The sequence below is a fragment of the Lytechinus variegatus genome, chromosome 15 (genome assembly GCF_018143015.1).
Source record: "Lytechinus variegatus isolate NC3 chromosome 15, Lvar_3.0, whole genome shotgun sequence".
Classification (NCBI taxonomy): domain Eukaryota; kingdom Metazoa; phylum Echinodermata; class Echinoidea; order Temnopleuroida; family Toxopneustidae; genus Lytechinus; species Lytechinus variegatus.
Window position 1 is genome coordinate 3,654,399 of NC_054754.1, and position 22,121 is coordinate 3,676,519.

General features: G+C 39.3%; 1 protein-coding gene across 2 annotated transcripts in view; it reads right to left on the bottom strand.

Annotated features, from left to right (window-relative positions):
- Positions 1 to 4,808: 4,808 nt before the first annotated feature.
- The window catches only part of LOC121429151 (4-trimethylaminobutyraldehyde dehydrogenase-like), a 31,964-nt gene continuing 14,651 nt past the window's right edge, over positions 4,809 to 22,121 (bottom strand). For both annotated transcript variants that reach the window (XM_041626082.1, XM_041626081.1), the window contains exons 3-9: positions 20,167 to 20,312; positions 18,921 to 19,050; positions 17,094 to 17,425; positions 16,168 to 16,308; positions 14,834 to 15,022; positions 6,669 to 6,895; positions 4,809 to 5,299 (exon numbers count right to left, since the gene is read on the bottom strand). In XM_041626082.1, coding sequence (XP_041482016.1) covers positions 5,092 to 5,299; positions 6,669 to 6,895; positions 14,834 to 15,022; positions 16,168 to 16,308; positions 17,094 to 17,425; positions 18,921 to 19,050; positions 20,167 to 20,312 — 1,373 coding nt within the window. In that variant the 3' untranslated portion in view covers positions 4,809 to 5,091. The remainder of the gene's footprint in view (positions 5,300 to 6,668; positions 6,896 to 14,833; positions 15,023 to 16,167; positions 16,309 to 17,093; positions 17,426 to 18,920; positions 19,051 to 20,166; positions 20,313 to 22,121) is intronic.

The following is a 22,121-nucleotide window of genomic DNA, read 5'->3' on the forward strand; positions in this document are numbered from 1 at the left end:
AGGTTAAGTCAGACGGAAGGTATCGTGTTTACAAGGAAAAGTTAAGGGACGGACGGACGGACACCGAGTGTGATACCATAATACGTCCCGTCTAGGACGGGCGTATAAAACTAACATTCATTTCATAAAGTTCTTTTGACCTCAAGGACTGATTCCATTTCATATACATGTAAGTATCACTTATCATGATTGCTATGATTACTATATACAGTAGGTTGTTAGATTTCTTTTGGGATCCACTTTATACTTGTGGACCCTTGTTCTCAGACTCTTGCAATTATCCCCATAGAACATCATCCTTGTGTGCCCTTGTCCTTGTGGACTCTGGTCTCCTAGACCTTAGTCCTTGTGGGCCTCTGTCCTTGTGGACCCTTGCCCTCATAGACCCTCACTAATGTGCCATTGTTCTTGTCTTGTCCTCACAGACCCTCGTCCGTTTGGGTTCCTGTCCTTGTGTCCATTGACCTTACAGATCCCTGTCCTCATAGATCCAAGTCCTTGTGGACCCTGTCCTTATGGTCCCCTGTCATCTTAGACCCTTGTCTATGTTTGCCCTTGTCCTTGTTAACCCTCGTCCTTGTGGACCCTTGTCCTCATCCTTATGGGCCCCTGTTCTCGTGGACCTTTGGCCTCATAACCCATGTTCTCAGGGATCCTTGTCCTCATAAGCCCTTGTCCTTTTGGATCCTTGTCCTCATACGCCCTCGATCTCATGTATCATTGTTCTTGTGGACCCTTGTCCTCATAGATCGTGTTCATGTGCCCTTGTCCTTTTGAACCCTTGTCATCATAGACCCTCATCCTTGTGGGCCCCTGTCCTTGTGTCCCTTGGCCTCATAGACTCATCCTCATGTGCCCTTGTCCTCATGGACCATCATCCTTGTGGACCCTTGAAGCTCATCCTTAAGGGCCCTCGTCCTCATAGACCCCTGTCCTAGTGTGCCCTGGTCCTTGTGGACCCTTGTCCTCATAGACCCTCGTCCTTGTAGGCCCTTGTCCTTGTGGACCCCTGGCCTCCACCCCTTGTTCTCGTAGATACTTGTCCTCATAGACCCTCATCCTTGGGGGCCCTAGCACTATAGGGCCCCTGTCTTTATAGACCCTAGTCCTCATGGCCTTTGTACTTGTGGACCCTTGCCCTCTTGAGAGAAACCCAAAATGACTTATTACCTGCATTAAGCAATTAATTTTGATAACATCATACCAAACTTTGGGGGATAATTGTACGAGGGCGAGGATGTGCAAGTCTGGGTGACAGAGGCAGCACCCAAGGGAAAGGGAAGGTTTTTTTTTTTGGGGGGGGGGGGCTTGCTTAACAACAAATCAATTAAATATTGCACAAGAAAAAGAAAACACTATCCTGGCAATATTACTGACAAAAAAAAACATGACTGAAGAAAGCACAATTCTGAAGCAGGAGAGTTGTAATTGAATAAAAAGAATCATTTATTATATATGTAAAAAATGAATATCATTGACAAAGTGCTATTTTCTCCCTCTTCATTTCCAATTGATATATCTGCCACATGATATGTATCTTCAAACTTACATCAAAATTTTAAAGGGAATCTTCTTTTCCAAAAAAATATTACGTAGTACTATAATGGAAAACTGATATAGGTATAATGAAAATACGAATATTTTTGCTTAAAGCACATACACACATATATTATTTTTTCATATATACATACATTTCAATGCATGCAAAAATGTTTATTGGTTCATTTCCATTACCACATTAATATAAATAGAAAATGTATAATTGTCGAGTTACATAAACTATTGATATACAAAAAAGTGATACCTTGGCTGACTGATTTCCATGCCACTGATCGTCATTTTGAAAAGCTATTCTACAGTGTGTATCAAAAAAAGGTTTACACTTTGAAAAAGCCCTGGGAATTAAAAAATATATAACATGTGGGTAATTTTTTCACATATAATCTTGGGTTTGGGTCTCATCTATCCAATGAAAGTAAGTTTTGACAGAATGTTACACTTGAGTGAGCACTGTCCATTTTTGTAAAGCTGGCGAAAATCTGCGCAGAAATGCTAGTTTTCACGCTATGTCAAGGGGAAAGGGCGAAATCAAACTTACCCTGCCAAGCATTTCTCATAAATTTCCCTTGCACTTTTAGTCAATTGTAGTAAAACGGATGCATTCAAGTATTTTGTAACAATTTTGCCATCCAAATTGAAACTTCAACACTTAGTAAGCACAACTTTACCATTTTTGTGCCAGCTGGATCTGATGACATAACTGAATCTGAACAAAAGTTTATATCAGACATCTCCAGCATTTTTTCACAAAGTTATTATCATTTAAAGTGGGTTTATATTTTATCTTTCATTTAATACTTGTGTCTCCACACTTTTCCCAAGCTTGAAAATGATCAACAAGTGAAAATCAAGCTTTAGCCATTTTATGTAAATCCCAGCTCAGTGTAAAGCAAATATCATCACGATGGCCTTAGTGTGTTGGGGGAGTGGGGTGGTGCAAAATGCACACTTTGAAGTGTTTTGGGCAGGACAAGTCAAAAAGATAAAAAGACATCTTCAAATCAATAGCTAAATTCCACATGTTCTTCATGATTAAGGTCCACTTTTATTCGCATAACTATTTCAAAGTTCAGCCCTAATAATTTTTCACTAACTTTTCAAAAGTAAGTGGTGCTCACTCAAGCGGAAATATTTTTCGTTAGTTGTATCGTCATTTGCTTAAATGGATATGTACCAATGTTAAAATGTGGAAAATCTTCTGGATATTACAAATGTAGAATTTTACAGGATTTTTTTCAAAGTGTAAACTTTTTTTTGATACGCATTGTATAGGGGTGAAAGGTGAATAAGGTTGCTTTTCCTTACGTCATAGTCACACTGATGAAACAGACCCACCAAAAGATTTACATTTTTTTCCATGATTTACATCAGTCGGTTTGGAATCAGTTCCGCAGGTGTGACTGAAACATTTCTGGCCCCTACTGCATTAAAGTTAATATTATGGTAACATTGCCATCAAATAGTAACTACCCTGAGATCCTTGATTCTGATTGGTTGCTTAGCCTTGTTACCATGGTAGTTACCATTGTTGGGCAAAGTTACCATAATAGTAACTTTAATGCAACAGACCCCTGATCAGTTTCCATCAGGGAAAAAACTTACACAGGAGCTTGGGGACGGTTTTGCCCCCCAAATGCACAAAAGAGCCCCCCTCCAAAAAAAAAAAAAGTCCCCCAAAATTCCCATTCACTACAATGGTGAAGCTCATCCAATGTCACAAATTTATGGAGTAGGTTGTTGGAAAGTAGCCCTTGATTTTTTTTTCCATTCACTTCATCCATTTTACCAAAACTTGGAAAAATTCAAATCTTTACCATTGTCTTTTTTGTGCATGGTCTCAGAGGAACAAGAATTGATTAGCTAAGGGGACACTCTTTCATATTCTGGTAAATTTTAATTTCAATATTTGATAATCGTGAATAATATCTCTCAAATTTGGATAGGAGCCATAGAAAAAAACTGGATCTAGGCTGACCATAGTACCCGTGGACAGAAACACTTTAATTTTATTGAATTACAATGAAAATACTGAATCAAACAAAACACATATGAAAGAGAGTATAATTATTTCAGGAGAGTTAATAAACAAATTATGCAAATAAACTTTAAATTGATAAGTTTAAACATGTGGTAAATATCATACACTGAAACTTGTTACACTCGGAAAAAAACAATATAATCAAATAAGCAACAATAATGAAGATTAGAAAAGATTACTTTCTAAGTACTCAAATTTGGTGACCTTTCATTGGCTAATGCTCCTGCAATGATTCTCTTTTCTTAATTTCTTAGAAGATGTACATGTAGATGCAGAGTTTCAGTTACACTACAGCAAGGTTTTCCTGTCTTGGCTTGTTTTCTTGATAGGCCATTAAGGATAAGGTTGGTTTATGATTATGGGGAGAATTTCATGAGACAAATAGTCATTAAAGGAAACCAAAACCCAAGAAGAGGAGCAATCTTATTGATAGAGGAAAATGAGAGGAACAATTTAAAACAAGTTTCATCAAAATCAGTTGTGAAATAAGCAAGCAAATTATGGACGTTTAAAAGGTCTTGTTGTACTTTCTATTGGGATCCTCAAATTGGCAAACATGCTTCAAAATGGCTGATTTTGTGGACAACTCTCCATTTGTTTTGTACACAATTTTTCAAATTTCCCACATTATCTTTCAAGTTGCATATTTCCTCATTCTGAGCAGGATATATGTCATAGGAAAATATAATTCACACCACATATGTCAAGGTCAGGGGAAATGATGTGAAATATGTAAAGGGGAAAATCTGAAAATTTGTGTATAAAACAAATGGAGGGTTGTCACAAAATCAGCCATTTTGAAGCATGTTTGCCAATTTGAGGATCCCCATAGAAAGTACAAGACTTTTAATTGTCCGTAACTTGACTATTACATAACCGATTTTGATTAAACTTGTTTTAAATTGTTCCTCTTGTTTTACTATTTCCAAAAAGATTGATTCTCTTCTTGGGTTTGGGTTTCCTTTAACTTTCACTGACTATTGTTACAAACTACTGAAAATCCTTCCATTTCATTGGCTAAGGGCAATAATAATTATACAATGATATAGGATTTGTATAGCGCAAGTATCCACCTTGCTAGGTGCTCAAGGCGCTCCTATATTACCCTTGCTAAGCTAGTCTACCGATTCTGGTGCGCACAGCTTTTTGAGGAATTACTTCCTGCTGGTACCCATTTACTTCACCTTGGTTGAGTGCAGCACAATGTGGGTAAATTTCTTGCTGAAGGAAAACATGCCATGGCTTGGAATTGGACCCACATCCTTCAGATTGAAAGACGAGAGTCTTGAGCTCTAGAACACGCACCCCACATAGTTTAGCAATTTAGTTCGTGCAATATCTTTGACTGAAATTTTTTACGAAATGCCCCTCGGCTTTCACTATTGACTAGTAATGATGTGCAGATTTCCCAAAGGAGCCATTGTTGCTTGAGCTACCATCATGGAATCATTGAGTTGTTATCTGTAAAGTGGGCTTGGCAATACATTGGTAATTTAGTAAGGGCAGTCGATATCACCCATCTCCACATAGACACTCTTAACCTGGGTGAAATGGTTGATCGTATCCAAGGCATTCTCACGACCGAGGCCGGACTGCTTGTAACCGCCGAACGGAAGACCAAACGGGTTCATGTTGTAGTTGTTGATCCAGCAGAAGCCTGCTTCGAGCTTTGATGCTACACGATGAGCACGCTTGATATCACTGATGAACAAGGATAGGAATGAAGGGTTGAGATTAGATTCAATAAAATCAAAATGTATGTGGAAAGAGAATGGGGAGAAAGATGAAGGATGGAAGAAAGGAAGGAATAATGGGAGGACAAGAACTGAAGTGGGAATAGGTTAGTTGAAGTAAGGAGAGAAAAGATGAGGGGATAGAAGAAAAAGAAGAAATAAGGGAGGGAGAGAAGAGGGACAAAATATATAGGAACAAGATTGAGGGAGACATGTAGGAGGAAGAGGGAAAAGGAGGAAGAGGAACAAAGGAGGGAGAAAGGAGGAAGATGAGGGAGAAAGGAGGAAGAAGAGGGAGGAAGAAGAGGGAGGAAGAAGAGGGAGAAAGAAGAAGGGAGAATGGGATGTGGAGGAAGAAAGAGGAAAAAGAAGGATTTGAGGAAAGAAATAAGAATGAGGTAAAAATAGGAAGGAAGGATGGACAGAAAAATGAAGACTGGTGAAAGAGATACTGCAGAAGAAGGAAAAGGGGGAAAGGGGAAGAGGAAACTATAAAGTGGTGATGAAGATGAAAAGTGTGAAGGGAAAGAGGGAGAGAGAAAGTGAGAGGGGAAAAATGAAGAGAAAGGAAATAGCGAAAGGAGAGCTAGGGGAGGAGACAAGGGTAGAAGGGGGTGGGGTGGTGCAATGAGGCTTGAGTAAGGGGGGGGGGTCGGGTGGAAGGGATAACAAGAATACAAGAGAGGGGAGAAGAGAGAGGAGGTGACAAACTGGAATGCGGAGGTATTGTAGACATTTGTACTATAACTATTACATGTAGATGTGTATCATTTATATTTGCAATAAAAAATCCCTTCCTATACCTACCATTTATACTTAAGGTATGAACAGGGGCGGATCCAGGATTTTCCAATAGTGGGGGCACATTTTTCGGAGGAAATTAAGGATATTTTGTCCCCGAAAAAATTTGACAAGCAAAAAAAAAAAGGTTTTCTAGTTCAAAAGAGGGGGCACACTTCTTTTTTTCTGTTTTCATGGCTTCTCAGAAGGGGGGGGGGGGGCACATGCCCCCTGTGCCCCCCCCCTGGATCAATGCCTGTGTATGAATTTCCTTGCATGAAGAGAAGTAGCATACTATAAAAATTTTGAAACAGAGGAAACATATCACAGGAAATCATAGTCTATTATAGTCAGACAACAAAGGAAAAGAATATGGTGGTCAATCAAGGGAGTATGTCATCAACATTTGTTGTCCGACAGAATGTCAGGTCTGACAACTTTCCTTGATTTTGATTGGCCGAGGAACATGGTTCCTATGGTAACTGTCAAATGAAACAGAACTTGTCACATAAAACATCTGGTAAGTCCTTTCATGAAACGCTTCAGAGGATACTTACGTTGTAAAAACACCGCTGGCCAAGCCATAGTCTGTATCGTTGGCTCGCTTGATGACCTCATTCTCCGTGTCAAAGGGCATGACGCAGACGACCGGACCAAAGACCTCCTCCCTGGCAACCGTCATGTCATCGTTTACGCTGAGGACGGTTGGGCTGACATAGTAACCCTCTTGGCAGTTCTGGTCAGGCGGGCTGTGCCTACCCCCTCCGCAATGCAGAGTGGCACCCTGAAAAAAGGCAATGGTAGGAGGGTCTAATAATCATCAGGTGATATGATAGCTAGATATTCTGCATATTAGTGAGTGGTACTACTAGTTGGTCATGGATGCTGCAATGATTGTCAATATTTGATTCAAGAGAGCTAGTATCTTGATTTAAAGTGCTTATAATTTTCATGACAATGTGACCGGGGGGGGGGGGGTTAAGTATGAATTAGAGTCGCACTTAAATGCCGACGCGTTTATGCAACGCGCAATCTTATTGACCAATATGCAGTAGTGCGCATCCATCCACTTGCCATGATCTGACCAATGCAGTGGTGTCTTTTATACTGCACGCAACTAGGCATTTAAGTGCGACTCTAAGTCATAGTTATATCTTTGTGAACCCCCCCAGTTCATTCCAAACTCTATTTTGTACTGACCCCATTTTTTTTGGGGGGGGGTTAAGGGCTACATCCACCAGAGAATGTGTGAGATGTCACAAAATATACAGTTATATGGACAACACATGAGCAACTAGAAGTTTTATTTAATGAATTAATGCTTTTGCCAGTGCCATAATGAGGCTGTGATGAATGCAAGGAATGCTCCCCAGGGAGTGGAAATTGTGCACTTTTTGTGCGGAATTGAACTGAATCCAATGACCAGGGTAATAATATGCCGTAACGCGCTTTGAGCCATAATGGGAAAAGCGCTTTATAAAAATTGGCTATTATTATTAATGAATTAGATAATGATTTCATGCATGAGTTAGTGTAATGAATCCATAATTAATCAGATTTTCAAAATAGTTACAACAAAAAGTTTTGGAGATAATGTACATTTATCACGTACCTGTGGTCAAGGACCAAGATCTCAGGGGAGGGGGGAGGGAAATGAACCACCTATCATCCCTCCCTTTCACCCCCCCCCCCATTAAAATCACATGACTCAATAAGGGTTAACTCAATGACAGGGATTACCATGATAAATGTATTATATAAGTACATGTATGAGCGCACATGATGAAGTGTTTCTGAAAATAGTCCACAAACAGACATCCTGAAATAAACAACAATTGATTACCCTCTACAAGGACACACAATGTCATGTTCTACTATTAATAAATAATAGGATATGATAATGCATAATTCAATGATAGAAACAGTAAGTTTTTTATGCTACAGGGAATAGCTAAATAGACAATTAATTTAAACCTCTACTTTATGACCGTACCATTGCAATTTGATAGCCAATTTAGAAATTATACACAATTACGGTAATGCAAATGATAGTATTTCAGAGGCATCATTGATACCATATGTTACGATATCAGTATGGATATCTAAGCACTCCATACACCTCCCGCAACATGGATACCATGCCTGTTGATTGACCTGCCTAGCTGGCCTGTATAATAAACCTGTATATACGTTCATACCAGTCTCCACCAGAGTCCTTTGTATTGGATCATGGTGGCAGCGGAAACCAGTGATCGCCTTTGAAATGACAGGGATCAAGTAACCAGATACTGTATTGTTGGGAAGTAAACTGCATGTCTTTTTACCGAAATTCGCATGCTTCATAACCTACTAACCCAACAGGCGCCCGCGAGTCGCCGCCCGCTCGCCCCGCCTATCGCATCGCTACTAGTACCGAACCGTACTGTGCATACCCAATGCACTGTCACAGCAAATCACATAGTGTTGTGAGAAGGAGCGAGATGCTAACGGTAACTGTAAACAATCAAATATAGCCTGAATAAGTTATAACTGTGTTCAATCACTGGCACAGAGGTCTGCATCATAAGATCAACATACACTAAAAGTTGATAAAACCTAAATTACTTAATTTTCTGGACTAGACTAGAGTGTGAACAATGAATTAATATTTTCCTAATATTAATTGTAAATCTGGAGTGTGAGAAGTGAGTGGGAGTGACCAGCATTTTCACTGCATGAAACACCTAATGACATTCACACAGGGCTGTGAGTGCGTTACAGGTATCATCACCAGTCGACCTGTGACTGTAAGGAGCGTTCACACGTGGATATAATCAGACATTAATATCTACACTCATTCATTTAAATACCTAATACGTACAGCGAACATACACAATGAGTAGTGGAAAATATCCAGAAATGAACTGGGAGGCAACAGACCTACCAGAAGAGTTCCAGCTTTTCAGACAAAGAATAGAGCTGATTCTAGCAGACCAAGACATAACTGATCAGAGAAAAGTGGCTATAAAAATCAAGATTGCTGTAGGCAATGAAGGCTTGCGTCGAATCAATGCATCAGGGCTATCAGAGACCGATAAAGAAAAACCGCAAGAGCTATGGAGACTATTAGAGGCACAGTTAAAGGTCAATATCAATTTTCGCATACACCGCTTAGAGCTAATGCGATACAGGCAGAAACCAGATGAAACGATCCATGAATTCGTTACCAGGTGTAGGGACAAAGCCAAAAATTGCGATTTCGAGGAAGCTGAGTTAAATGAGCGAATCATGGAGCTAGTGATTGCGTCAACTCCAAGTCTCGAATTCCAAAAGTCATTGCTAGATCAACCGAAAGGTTACAAGGTCGAACAAATTTTGGTAGAAGGTCGTAAATACGAGGCAGTTGCTGCGAGCCGACAATGTCTTGAGACACTAGACCCTAAACAGAATATCGATTCGTTCAAGCGTAACCAGGGACGAAAAGCATGTGGTAACTGCGGACGTTTCCACAAACCTCGTCAGTGCCCTGCGTATGACGATGAGTGCCGTGCCTGTGGCACCAAGGGCCATTGGGCCAAATTCTGTCGTAAATCGAAAAATGATCGTAGTCGTAAACAGAATCGTAGATCAGATGACCAAAGATCAGACACGGTATCTGATGATCGTAAACCAAAACAAAACAAATCACGATCAAAGTCGAAAAGTCGAAAGAGTAAACCAATAAGCGAAATGGACATAACACATGATACTACCACAGATCATGATCATTATCAATCTACAGATAGTCCATTCAACGTAGCACAATTCGACACCATACACACTAGTGGACCACACACAGTTGTAAATCCAGAAGGTACTGTAGCATTTGCTAACATTGACATAATATGCCCACAGAGAGTCGGTCAACATAAGCTTCACCTAAAAGTGGACTCGGGGGCAAGTGCTAACACTATCACTGTACGTACCGCCAAAGCAATATACGGTCCAAAGTGGGAATCAGTAGTGAAACAAACAACAATAAAACTTATAGCTTACGGAGAGACACAAATTCCATGTAAGGGTACACTAGACATAAAGTGTAGATACAAGAGTACAAAATGGTCAACACATACATTCTATGTAGCAGATGTCAAGGGTCCAGCGATCCTAGGGTTGTTAGGTTGCACTGACCTTGGAATTATCACAATTCACTCAATGGACAACAAAACACCTACAACCAATCCTAAACCTAAACAAACACCTATCACAAGTGTAAGGGATCTCAAACAAGCATATCCGAATCAGTTTGACGCTATTGGTAGTTTCCGAGGGAAGGCAATGCTTCATGTCAAGGATGATGCTAAACCTACCATAGACGCACCCCGCAAGTGCAGCGTACACTTGAAAGACAAAATCAAGGCGGAACTGGACAAAATGGAGCAGCAAGGAGTCATCAGAAAAATTGAGTACCACACTGATTGGTGCAGCTCCATGACCACTGTTGTGAAGAAAGATGGATCCATCAGGATTTGTCTTGACCCCAGGAGGTTAAATGATGCCTTGAAGAGATGCCCACACAAGGTACCAACCTTGGAAGAGGTCCAACCTGTCTTCGCAGGAGCTCAGTACTTCTCTAAGTTAGACGCGAAGACTGGTTACTGGTCGGTTCACCTAGCAGAGGAGTGCCAGGATCTCACCACATTCCGTACACCATTTGGAAGGTACTGCTTCCAAAGACTACCATTTGGGTTATGTACTAGTCAGGATATCTTCCAGCAGCATATGGATAGGATTGTCCAAAATGTGCCAGGCTGCATATGCATCGCAGATGACATAGCGATCGTAGGAAGAACGGAGGAGGAACACGATAGGAATCTCTACCTACTCATGGAGACGGCAAAGCAAGAAGGCTTAGTGTTCAACAGCTCCAAATGTACTATCAAGAAGGAAGCCATCAACTTCTTCGGTTCCAAGTACACTAGATCAGGTATCTACCCAGATCCGAGCAAGGTAGAAGCTATCACATCAATGCCATCACCCAAGGACAAAGAAGATGTTCAGAGATGCCTAGGATTATTCACATACCTAGCAGCATACATTCCTAACTTCTCAGAGAAGTCAGCACCACTTCGAGAACTTCTACACAAGGAAGTACCATTCATCTGGGACGATGATCATGAACATTCCTTGAACAGCCTGAAAAGTGCAGTATCATCAGGTGCATGTCTACAATTCTATGACCCAAAGAAAGAGACAACTCTTGAGGTAGATGCATCGATGAAAGGGCTAGGAGCATGCCTGCTCCAGCAAGGCAATCCAGTTGCATTTGCATCCAAAAGTCTTTCTACTGCACAATCCAACTATTCCAACATAGAGAGGGAAACCTTAGCCCTAGTGTTTGGTATCAACCGCTTCCATACATATCTGTTCGGGAAGGAATTCACCGTCATAACAGATCACAGACCATTGGAGATGATATGGAAGAAACCTCTTAGAAGTGCACCACCACGTCTACAGAGATTGCTTATCAAAGTCCAAGGATACCGATTTCAAGTCAAGTATCGACCAGGAAAAGACATGATTCTTTCCGATACCTTGAGCCGACTTCCTAATCCCAAGGAAGCACGAGATGTTCCGCTAGATGTCAGAGTGGAATCCATCTGCTCTGAAGCCGAAGATTCGCACCAGATTGACTTGATATACTTCGGACAACACAAGAGAACAGAGCTTCAGAGAGAAACGGCTAATGATCCTGTTCTCAGATCACTATGGCAAATAGTCACTCAGGGATGGCCTGAGACCATCCAAGAATTGCCGACATCCCTTCGTCAATTTTGGTCTTTCAGAGATGAAATTGGAGTATCACACGGAGTACTCTTCAAGGGAAGTCAAGTCATCATACCGAAGACACTAAGGAATGACATCCTTAGACAGCTTCATCTAGGACACATGGGAATCGAAAGCACGAGACGACTTGCTCGTGAGACAGTGTTCTGGCCAAACATCAACAAGGACATTGATCAGCTGATAAAGCAGTGTGAAACATGCCAGAAACACCAAGCAAGACAGCAGAAAGAGCCACTGCATCCCCATGATGTACCACCAGCAACATGGACCAGACTGGGAAGTGACTTGTTCATGCTCAATAGACAAGAGTATCTACTCGTTACTGATTACTATTCCAAGTATCCGATCATTGCTAAGCTAACCGATACATCCAGTGCAGCTATAGCAAGACAGATGACGGGAATCTTCAGTCTGTTCGGTCCACCAGAAGAGATTGTGTCCGACAACGGTCCACAATTTGTCGGGAAACCATTCCAAGACATGCGCAAGAAGTGGAATATCAAGCACATCACTTCTTCACCGCACTATCCAAGATCCAACGGATTAGCTGAGAGAATGGTTCGTACAATCAAGAATCTGTTAACAAAGTGTTCTCAAACTAGCCAAGACAGTCAACTAGCCATGATGCACCTGAGAGCAACACCAGTTGACAATAACTTGAGATCACCAGCAGAGATGTTGTTTGGAAGACCCATCCGAACCACATTGCCAAGTCACTATCTTTCGAGAGGTTCTACTGCCACCGAGTTTCTCTTGAATAGGCAAGACAAAATGAAGGAAGTGCATGATCGACATGCAAGTTCTGATCTGCCACCACTGCATGTAGGACAGCCTGTGAGAGTTCTGCATCCAAGAGACAACACTTGGATACCAGCCAAAGTATCCCAAATCTGTGAAGAACCTCGATCCTACGAAGTTTCAACGCCGAATGGAGGAATCTTGAGGAGAAATAGATCTCACTTGAGGGAAGTTCCATCCACCAACCCAACTCCAAAGCGTGTGAGGTTCGACGAAGACCACTCCACAGAAACTCAACCGGAGGAAGACAACGTCCAACGAACACCAATGTCCAACTCTAACATTAATCAATCTCAACAGACATACTCACAAACCACGAGGTCTGGACGCACTATTCGCAAACCAGAGAGATTCATGTTCGACGATTGAACATTATGAACACTCTAAACTCTCAAACAAAGAAGAGAAAGAGAAGAAAGAAGACAACACTGAAGACATTAGTGTAGTTTTAAGTTTATTATATGCATGTATAAACATTGTACATTATTTTTGGTATGTCAAGATAGTGTTCACGAAATTATCAAAAAGACACTATAACCAAAACTTATTGTTTGGAAATATTGATTTCAGGATCAATCCGGTTATCCAAATTATTTTCAGTTTTGCACAAGGTTAAAGTTATGTAAAATTGAAGATGCATACAGTTTATCACAAATTGGTATTATTCTCACAAACCAAACAATTTCTATATTATATCTGATAAATCATAACCAAGCCAAATTACCAAAATTTGCAGACTACCAAAAGTATTGTTTGAAAACAATATCCTTGAAATTTGAAATTCTCAATCTTATCAGAAGAAGGGGGATGTTACGATATCAGTATGGATATCTAAGCACTCCATACACCTCCCGCAACATGGATACCATGCCTGTTGATTGACCTGCCTAGCTGGCCTGTATAATAAACCTGTATATACGTTCATACCAAAGTCTCCACCAGAGTCCTTTGTATTGGATCACCATATGGATGTCAATTGAATGATAATTTATTATCATACACCATGAGTGGCTTCATAATTTGTTTTTCTTCAGAGAGCTGTATACATCAAGGTATGAGCATTTAAAAAATCATGCATCTCTAAATCCATTATGATGAATTGCCTAATTATTGCATGCGCCGAAATTGAGAATCGAACATTTAAATAAATATTTAAAGGAGAACTAAACCCTGGGAACAATTTGCTAGCTATGTGAAAATGGAAAAATTAAGAAACACGAAATGATGAAAGAGTGAGAAAAATTGAAAAAAAAAGAAGAAAAAAGTTATGACTTGAATGTTAAGATCACTAATGATGTGGACATCCTCCCATTGGCAATGTGACCAACATGTGTGATGTCACACTTGTACAACTCCCAAATTACTTTTCTACAGTTCTACTCACAGACCAGGGTACCATCTTACAAAGATATATGATTGATCGATCGAGCGACCTCAACTATATGAAAATTCATCAATGTCATAATTTTTCCTCCACGAAATTTGCACAACGCTTTTTTGTAAACAACGAGAAGCAATTTTATTGTCAAGACAAGGATTATTGTGTGAATATAGATCATACCTCAAATGCATTTTTAACAAACATAGGTCTTTATAGATGTTGGCGTTGCTGGCTTTCCATAGTTGTGGTTCATAAGATCATTCGCAACTCTTTGTAACACAGCGCACAGGTGTTTTTTTCATGGAGGACCCCAACTCGTCTACTATCATTTAGTCTACCATCAGTTTGTCAACTATGCACATGGTCTAATCGCCAATTCGTCCACTCACCATTTCGTCTAATAACCAGTTGGTCAAATGACCATTTAGTCCATATACCATTTGGTCAAGTTGGACTAAGTGTTAAATGGGCAAAATTAATGAAAAGACAATGGCTGTTAAACCAACTGGTTACGAGACTAAGTGGTCATAGAGGAACTAGTGATTAGACAAAGTGATTAGGCCTATTGCACTAAACAAATAGCAGTTAGACAAAATGTTGATGGAGAGAATGGCATTAGACTAAATGAAGTCAGAATATGTTATGGGCGGAAGAGTTGGCAACAGACGAATCAGCAGTTTACCATGTAGTAGAGATTTCATTTCAAATAGATTGAAAGATCATCATACGGTGATTTACCTCTTTCTTGGCGCCATCAATATATCCCAGGATCTTTGACATTTGACCTTCGTTGATGACCGCACCCATCATAGTATCTTCCTTCAGAGGATCTCCTATCTTCAAGGTCTTGGTCTTGTTGACAAAGTTCTCCAGGAACTTGTCATGTATGTCCCTCTGAACATAAACCCTCGTCCCATTACAGCAGACCTTCACAAACACACAAAAGAAAATGACAGAAATTTTTATTCTAGTTTGAACTGACCATTGCCCAATGTTTAACCCCCCCCTCCCAAGAAAAAAAGGACAAAATCAATAATAGTAACAATAATAATGCTTATAATAATTACATCATGAAAATAAATAAATACAGTAAACAAAAATAAATCAATTATATGAATGAATAAAAAGGGAATTAATCATAATAGAATAATGATATGAAAAAAAAAACAAAGCAATGGTTACTGCTTTCAAACTTTTATTTTTAGGCATATGTAGGCCTATGCTCTTGAATAAATAGACACTTGTTACTCATAAAATCTCATATAAAGGAAAAACAATTTATCATGCACAAAACAGTGAATCTAGGACCACTTTATTTTACACATAGTAAAAGATATTTATGGTAGAATGTACATGTATACATGAAATTTGCTTTGAATAAAAATTTTGGAGTTGCTGCAAAGAACGATTTAATAAGAGAGTCTTTATAATCAAGTTTAATTGATATCATGTCATTTTAATAAAGATATCAATAATCCTTTTTGATAAACTTGACTCATCATATAATATAAATAAAGAATGATCAAATGAAGATCCCCAACAATGTTGGGGACAGTGTATTATTCATCTTAATGTTTGGAAAAAGACCAGGGTCCTAAAACATAAAGGTTAGGATTGATCTTATGCTTGATTCTCATGATAGATTGTACTAGTCAATGCAATCACTCGTAGAAAAAACGTTCTACTGTGATTGCTAAAGCTTTGTGTTACGGGCCCCAGGTCTGACTGGAATGGCATGCTTGTCTTGTAAATTTGTCAGCAACTGACAACACCTTTTTTTTTATATGAGCATCATTTCACAAATATTTTTTTTATTAATACATATAAACACTTTGGTGGTCATTTTATAATATCCAAGTCCTTTGAAAGCGCATAGGGACGTTATGAAATTATGTGATATGTGCTATACAAGAACTGTGTTATTATTATTATTATGTTATTGTTTTATGGGATGATGTTTGAACTCATTTTTAGATTTTTACCACAACTTGCATTTTGTTTACCAAGCAGTAAAACGTCAACATCATTTGTAAAAATAAAACAACAACAAAACCTTGCACTGCCTGACTAACCTGCCCTTGTGTTAGGAAGTTGGCAAGCATGGCTCCTTTAACGGCATTATCCATGTCAGCATCGTTAAAGATGATCAGTGGAGACTTGCCTCCCAGTTCCAGGGTCAAATTGGCAACTCGATTGGAGCAACTCTGCATAATCTGCAAGGAATTGAATGTTTCAAAACATGAAGAACAAATGAAATGTGTGGAAGCATAAAGATTAAATCAAGTGTTTCAAAATGTAAAGATCAAAATTAAATGTAATATCAATACCCGTATATTCTACTGATTTCTTTAAACATGCTTGAAAAACAAGGAACTATAAGAGCATAAGTTTATAGATATAGGCATGTTTATATTGAAAGAATATTAAGTTCTCGAAAACTGTTAATCCATTTTTGATTTTTTTTTCATAGAATCCAACATGGGCTTTTGGCTTTGAATGCCAATATCTTTAGAACTTGAGAATGGAGATGGGGCAGCACTTTTAGTGACTTGAAATTCTTTGAACAATATTTTTTTTCATGAAGTTCAATACCCAGCCAAAATCAAGCTGTCCTTTAAGAAGGGAGAAACAGTGTAGAGATTAGTTATCTAATGCATTGTTCATATAATAAAATGTTGACAAGTTTGAAGTGTTAGATTAATAGAAACTGCTAACTTATCAGAGGAGAAATTGACTAGAAAAACACTATGAGGAAAATCTAAAACACAAATATTAAATGGAAAAAAAGGAATAACCATCACACATGAAATGACTGACATTTGATAGTGGAAAAATCTGATCTTCCTGACTGTATGAACAATGGCCTCATACATGTAAGCACTGAAAACATGAAGCACAGCTGATCTCTACACACGAAATTGCACTGCAAAAAATGGAACACCAGTTGATCTTCGCACATACATGTAATGGCTGACCGTTGATAGGGGAAAATTCTTACCTTCTTCCCTGTAGGCACACTACCAGTGAAAGACACCTTGGCCACTTCAGGATGCTTGGAAAGATACTCTCCAGTCTGCCCTTGCCCCTGGACAACATTAAACGCCCCCTTCGGAAGTCCGCACTCAACAAAGATCTCGGCTAGGATGGGTGCAGTGATGGGGGTAAAAGGGGATGGCTTGTACACCATGGTGTTCCCGCAGGCCAGGGCGGGTGCGGCCTTCCAGCCGATGTTGGGCAGGGGGTAGTTCCACGCCCCTATACCTGCGCAGACTCCTAGGGGTTCACGCCTGGTGTAACCAAAAGAACCTCCTGCGCAGGGCACATGCTCTCCTGTAGAAGTACACATCACAGAAAAGAAAGGGATAAAATAACTTGTAACAGCATCTAAGTGTCAATGCCATTCTGAATTCACAGCCTTTCTAGGTAGGGTATGCATATGTAGTTCCAAATCTCGATAACTGGCAAAGACACCTAGTGGCTCATGCATAATGTACATCACCTGCTCGGGGTCCATGCTCTCCTCTGCATTTATACAGCACAGAGAAAAAGGATAAAGAAACAGAATAGGACTTCTCATCTTCTGGGAATAATTTTCCTGGTATCGCATCGCAACTTGCTCTGTATCTTCTTTTTTACTGCTACATGTACACTACATCAATTCCGCACTTTTCGTGCAGGATTGAAATGAATCCAATGACCGGGGTAATAATATGCTATTATTATTACTATCATTATTTAGGTTGCAAGGTTTTATATAGGCCTGCGGCCGCCTGCCCGGGTGGCAGTGTCATGTGTTCCCCACTGACCAAATATGCTTATTAAAGTTTTCAAGTCAAATTATTCCCTGATCTTTGTTAGACTGGAAGCTTCAGTCTCTGTTTCATCAGTTGTTCAGCTGATTTGGCTTCACTTCACCTCATCCATTGATTAAAGTTTTTTTTTTGCACTCGGTACAGGGAAACTATGGCCCCCGAATTGATTCGTGATTTTTCGCATTATTACACCGTTTTCATCAAAATACAGGTCTATGATTTATTTATTTCGTTTTATTTATACAGGGTAGCCCCATCAGTAGTCTTGTACTGTTTTCCAGGGGGCCCTATAATAAGCCAGTTCGTAGTTCCTTTCTGCGCATGATTCAAAAGATTCTTTGTATGATCAGAGGAAGGTTATTTGTAATAAAATGACACGGTGGTTTAAAATCTAATGAGATAAGCACCAACTTTGATGTCTTGATTATTCATATATTCTTTTGAATGGTGTTTTTCATTTACATCCATAAACAACAACAATGCGTCCACGAACGACTGGTATTTCACAGTTTGCCAAGTACATTGTGCAACATGCTATGATATGCATTCAAAGTAGGAATGCAACAAATACCTTCATAAAGTGTTCATTGGTGTGCTATTCTAGTCACCTTTCTATTCAATTTCTTCATCCTGCTATGTGAGGCAAGCTTACGTAATATCTTGCTTTGAAACCTGCCTATCACAATGAAAAAAATGAAAGATCGTTTGACCAAAATTGTCCATAAATGTAACTACGAACTGGTCTATATGCCTACATTCAATTCCCTCTGCACCTATGAATAGGAAGGCCTAGATAGAAGGTGCACTCTAAATGCTATATATTATTATTATCAATGATTCATGCTTTTAAAATAAGCAGAATCACTTTGATATAGAAACACTGTGATCAATGAATTGTGTTGAGTGAACTGTGGTCCGAAAGGAAATACTTTGTGGGAGTGACACCACAATAAGGGTGCAACATGCACACATGCATTATGAAAGACACAAATTACATGAAAGTCTTGTCTTACCAACTATTCCTGGAGCCAGGCCGCCAAAGTAGTCCAGACACTCTACGATGTTCTTGATATCCTCCCTCGCCTCCCATATAGGTTTGCCATTGTTCCTTGTTTCCCAAATGGCCAATTCTTCCAGTCTCTCCTGAATACAGAAAAGTTGAGTAAGACAGGGATCAGTTGAATTGGACTTGCATTAGCCAAATAGACAAACGTGACCCTACCCTAAATCCACCACAAATAAGTTGCCCAAAATGAATTTTGATATTTTTATCGAAATTGAAAAAGCAAATCCTACGCTTTAATACAAGACACGTGTATATAATATGTGAAACGTGATCAAGATTAATGTACATGAATACTTGAATGAATGCAGAAGAAACTCGGCAACAACATTGCTTGAAATTTGGGTTTCGCTGAAGTATGAGATGTGTACCATGTGCAATCTCAAACTTACAAAAGCTAGTGTCAAAGATGCTCTTGTTCCTTGGTTTCTATTTGATTTCACAACTTGAAATTTGACAATACGAAGAAAAAATACTCTTTCAGATGAACTAATTTTCTAGTTTTTCCTTTCTGAAGACCAAAATACTATTTTGGCTATTTACAGAGAACCTTCAATGGTGACTAATTGTTGGTTTTGGGGTTGCTGATCACAAATACAACTCTCCTTTCATCTAAAGTCAAATGCTCCCAGTTAGCTTTTTTTTCTTTCTGGAGGGTATGTTTAATCTAAATCAGTATACAAATCCTTCCCAGTTTTAAGAAATAAATGACAACTTTGTACTCTGTAGATCTACACATGTAGAAAAACCACCCCTTTTCCCTGTTCTAAGACAGTGTTTATACAAGCCTCATGATTCTTCACAAGCTGCTACAAACAGGTGGAAATCTTGCATCTGATAACCCAAAAGCAATTTTTGGAGTGAAAAATCGCAGACACAATTTACTTTTGTGCAATGCTCCCCCCATCCATTTCCATTTAATTTCAAATTTACTAAACATATCTTCTACCAAAACATGGACATGGCAAATATTCCTTTTCCACCTCTAAATCAAGTCTGTCCAGAAGTCACTATCCAGGAAATAATTTCCCTGGTAGCGCATTGCTATTTGCTCCACGTTATTAAAAGACTGCTATGCAAAAACGATGTAATGAGGCAGAATTTTTATACAACTCTATCAAACTTAGTTGAGAGCTTTTCTCTCATGACCACAAATGCTAATTTGCTATACAAGAGTATTCTCTTTTATATCTCACCTCTAATTTCCTCGCAGTCTTCTGCAAGATACGTCCCCTCTCCAAGGCTGGGACCTCGGACCAGACTTCAAAAGCTTCCTTGGCAGACTGCACGGCCCGGTCTACATCCTCCTTGCTGGAACTCTTGCACTCGCAAAGCACCTTACCTACAACAACAAGCAATTATTCAACATTTATTTCTTTGCATTCTGTATGTCATCCACTTTATAAACATTTGTTATGTGCATGCATCGATTTTTAAAGATGAACATGTACATGTATTTGTACAGTTAGTATTCAATTGACTACTTGGTATTAAATGTCCACAATAAATTTAAAGTGAAAAAAAAATCATAGAATTTTGGAAGGAGTTCACAGAAAATTCAAGGAAAACACAATGTGGAAAGCAAAACCTCCAAGTTAATTACCAAAATATAATAAACACAAGTGGAATGCCTCTGGCCGTCTCACCTGCATCACGCGATTCAACATAGCAGCAGTGCTGACTTTGAAAACTACTATAACTCGCACAAGATGTTCAGTATCAATACTTGGTTACTCTTATTTCCACCTTTTGTGAACTAGACCAATACACTTTACAGAGATAGGATGGTAATTCAACAAATACCCCCAATGTGGCCAAAGTTCATTGACCCTAAATGACCTTTGACCTTAATCATGAGACCTGAAACTTGCACAAATTTTTCAGTGATGCTTGATTACTATTATGTCCAAGTTTCATGAATCAGATCCATAAACTTTCAAAGTTATGATGGTAATTCAACAGATACCCCCAATTCGGCCAAAGTTCATTGACCTTTGACCTTGGTCATGTGACCTAAAATGCGCACAGGATGTTCAGTGATACTTGATTACTCTTATGTCCAAGTTTTATGAACTAGACCAACATACTTTTAAAGTTATGATGGTAATTCAAATACTTAACCTCAGGTTAAGATTTTGATGTTGATCCCCCCAACATGTTCTAAGTTCATTGACCCTAAATGACCTTTGACCTTGGTCATGTGACATGAAACTCTGATAGGATGTTCAGTAATACTTGATTAACCTTATGGCCAAGTTTCATGAACTAGGTCCATATACTTTCTAAGTTATGATGTCATTTCAAAAACTTAACCTCAGGTTAAGATTTGATGTTGACGCCGCCGCCGTCGGAAAAGCGGCGCCTATAGTCTCACTCTGCTATGCAGGTGAGACAAAAACCATGGTCATGTACATGTTTCAGCAGAAATTCTGTATCAAAGACAAGACAAAATTTCCATGCAGATCTTGTTATTGTGGAAGCGTTGTGGTGTAGCGGTTCTGACTCTCGCCTTGTAATCAGAGGGTCGTGTGTTCGAATCCCACCATGGCCTAGCGTCTTTTGGCAAGGCATTAATCCACACTTTGCCACTCTCCACCCAGGTGTTAAATGGGTACATGTACCCGGTAGGATGTGAAAGCCTATATGTAGTATGCCTAGCAATTGAGTCTTTGAACTCTTGTTGGAATGCTCCCAAAGGAGTGGAGAAGGTGCATACATTGTATGCGGGCATGCAAGGATCCGATGACCGGGGTAATAATATGTCTGTAAAGCGCTTGGAGACGTCGTTCCGATGTATTAAGCACTATATAAATGCGGATTATTATTATTATTCAAAACTGCTTTGTATCGACTGGGGAAAAAGAAATCAGCACGCTGAAAACATTTTTTTTAGAAATCAGAAAACTCCTGACTTTTATCATGGTAAAGAATATTATGTCTTGATGTATCAGGGTTTTAAAAGTTACTTCCAAACACAAAGTTGATTGTGGAGGTAATAAATCAAGCCTGAGTTCACTTGTTCACTGCTACCATCTGGCCTGTGGAGAATCTACAGGTAGGACTATGGTATGCCAATGCTGTATAGAGCACACACTTTAAAAAATCATTAAAATATCACTTTTGCGACCAAAGTTACTAATTTCCATATAGT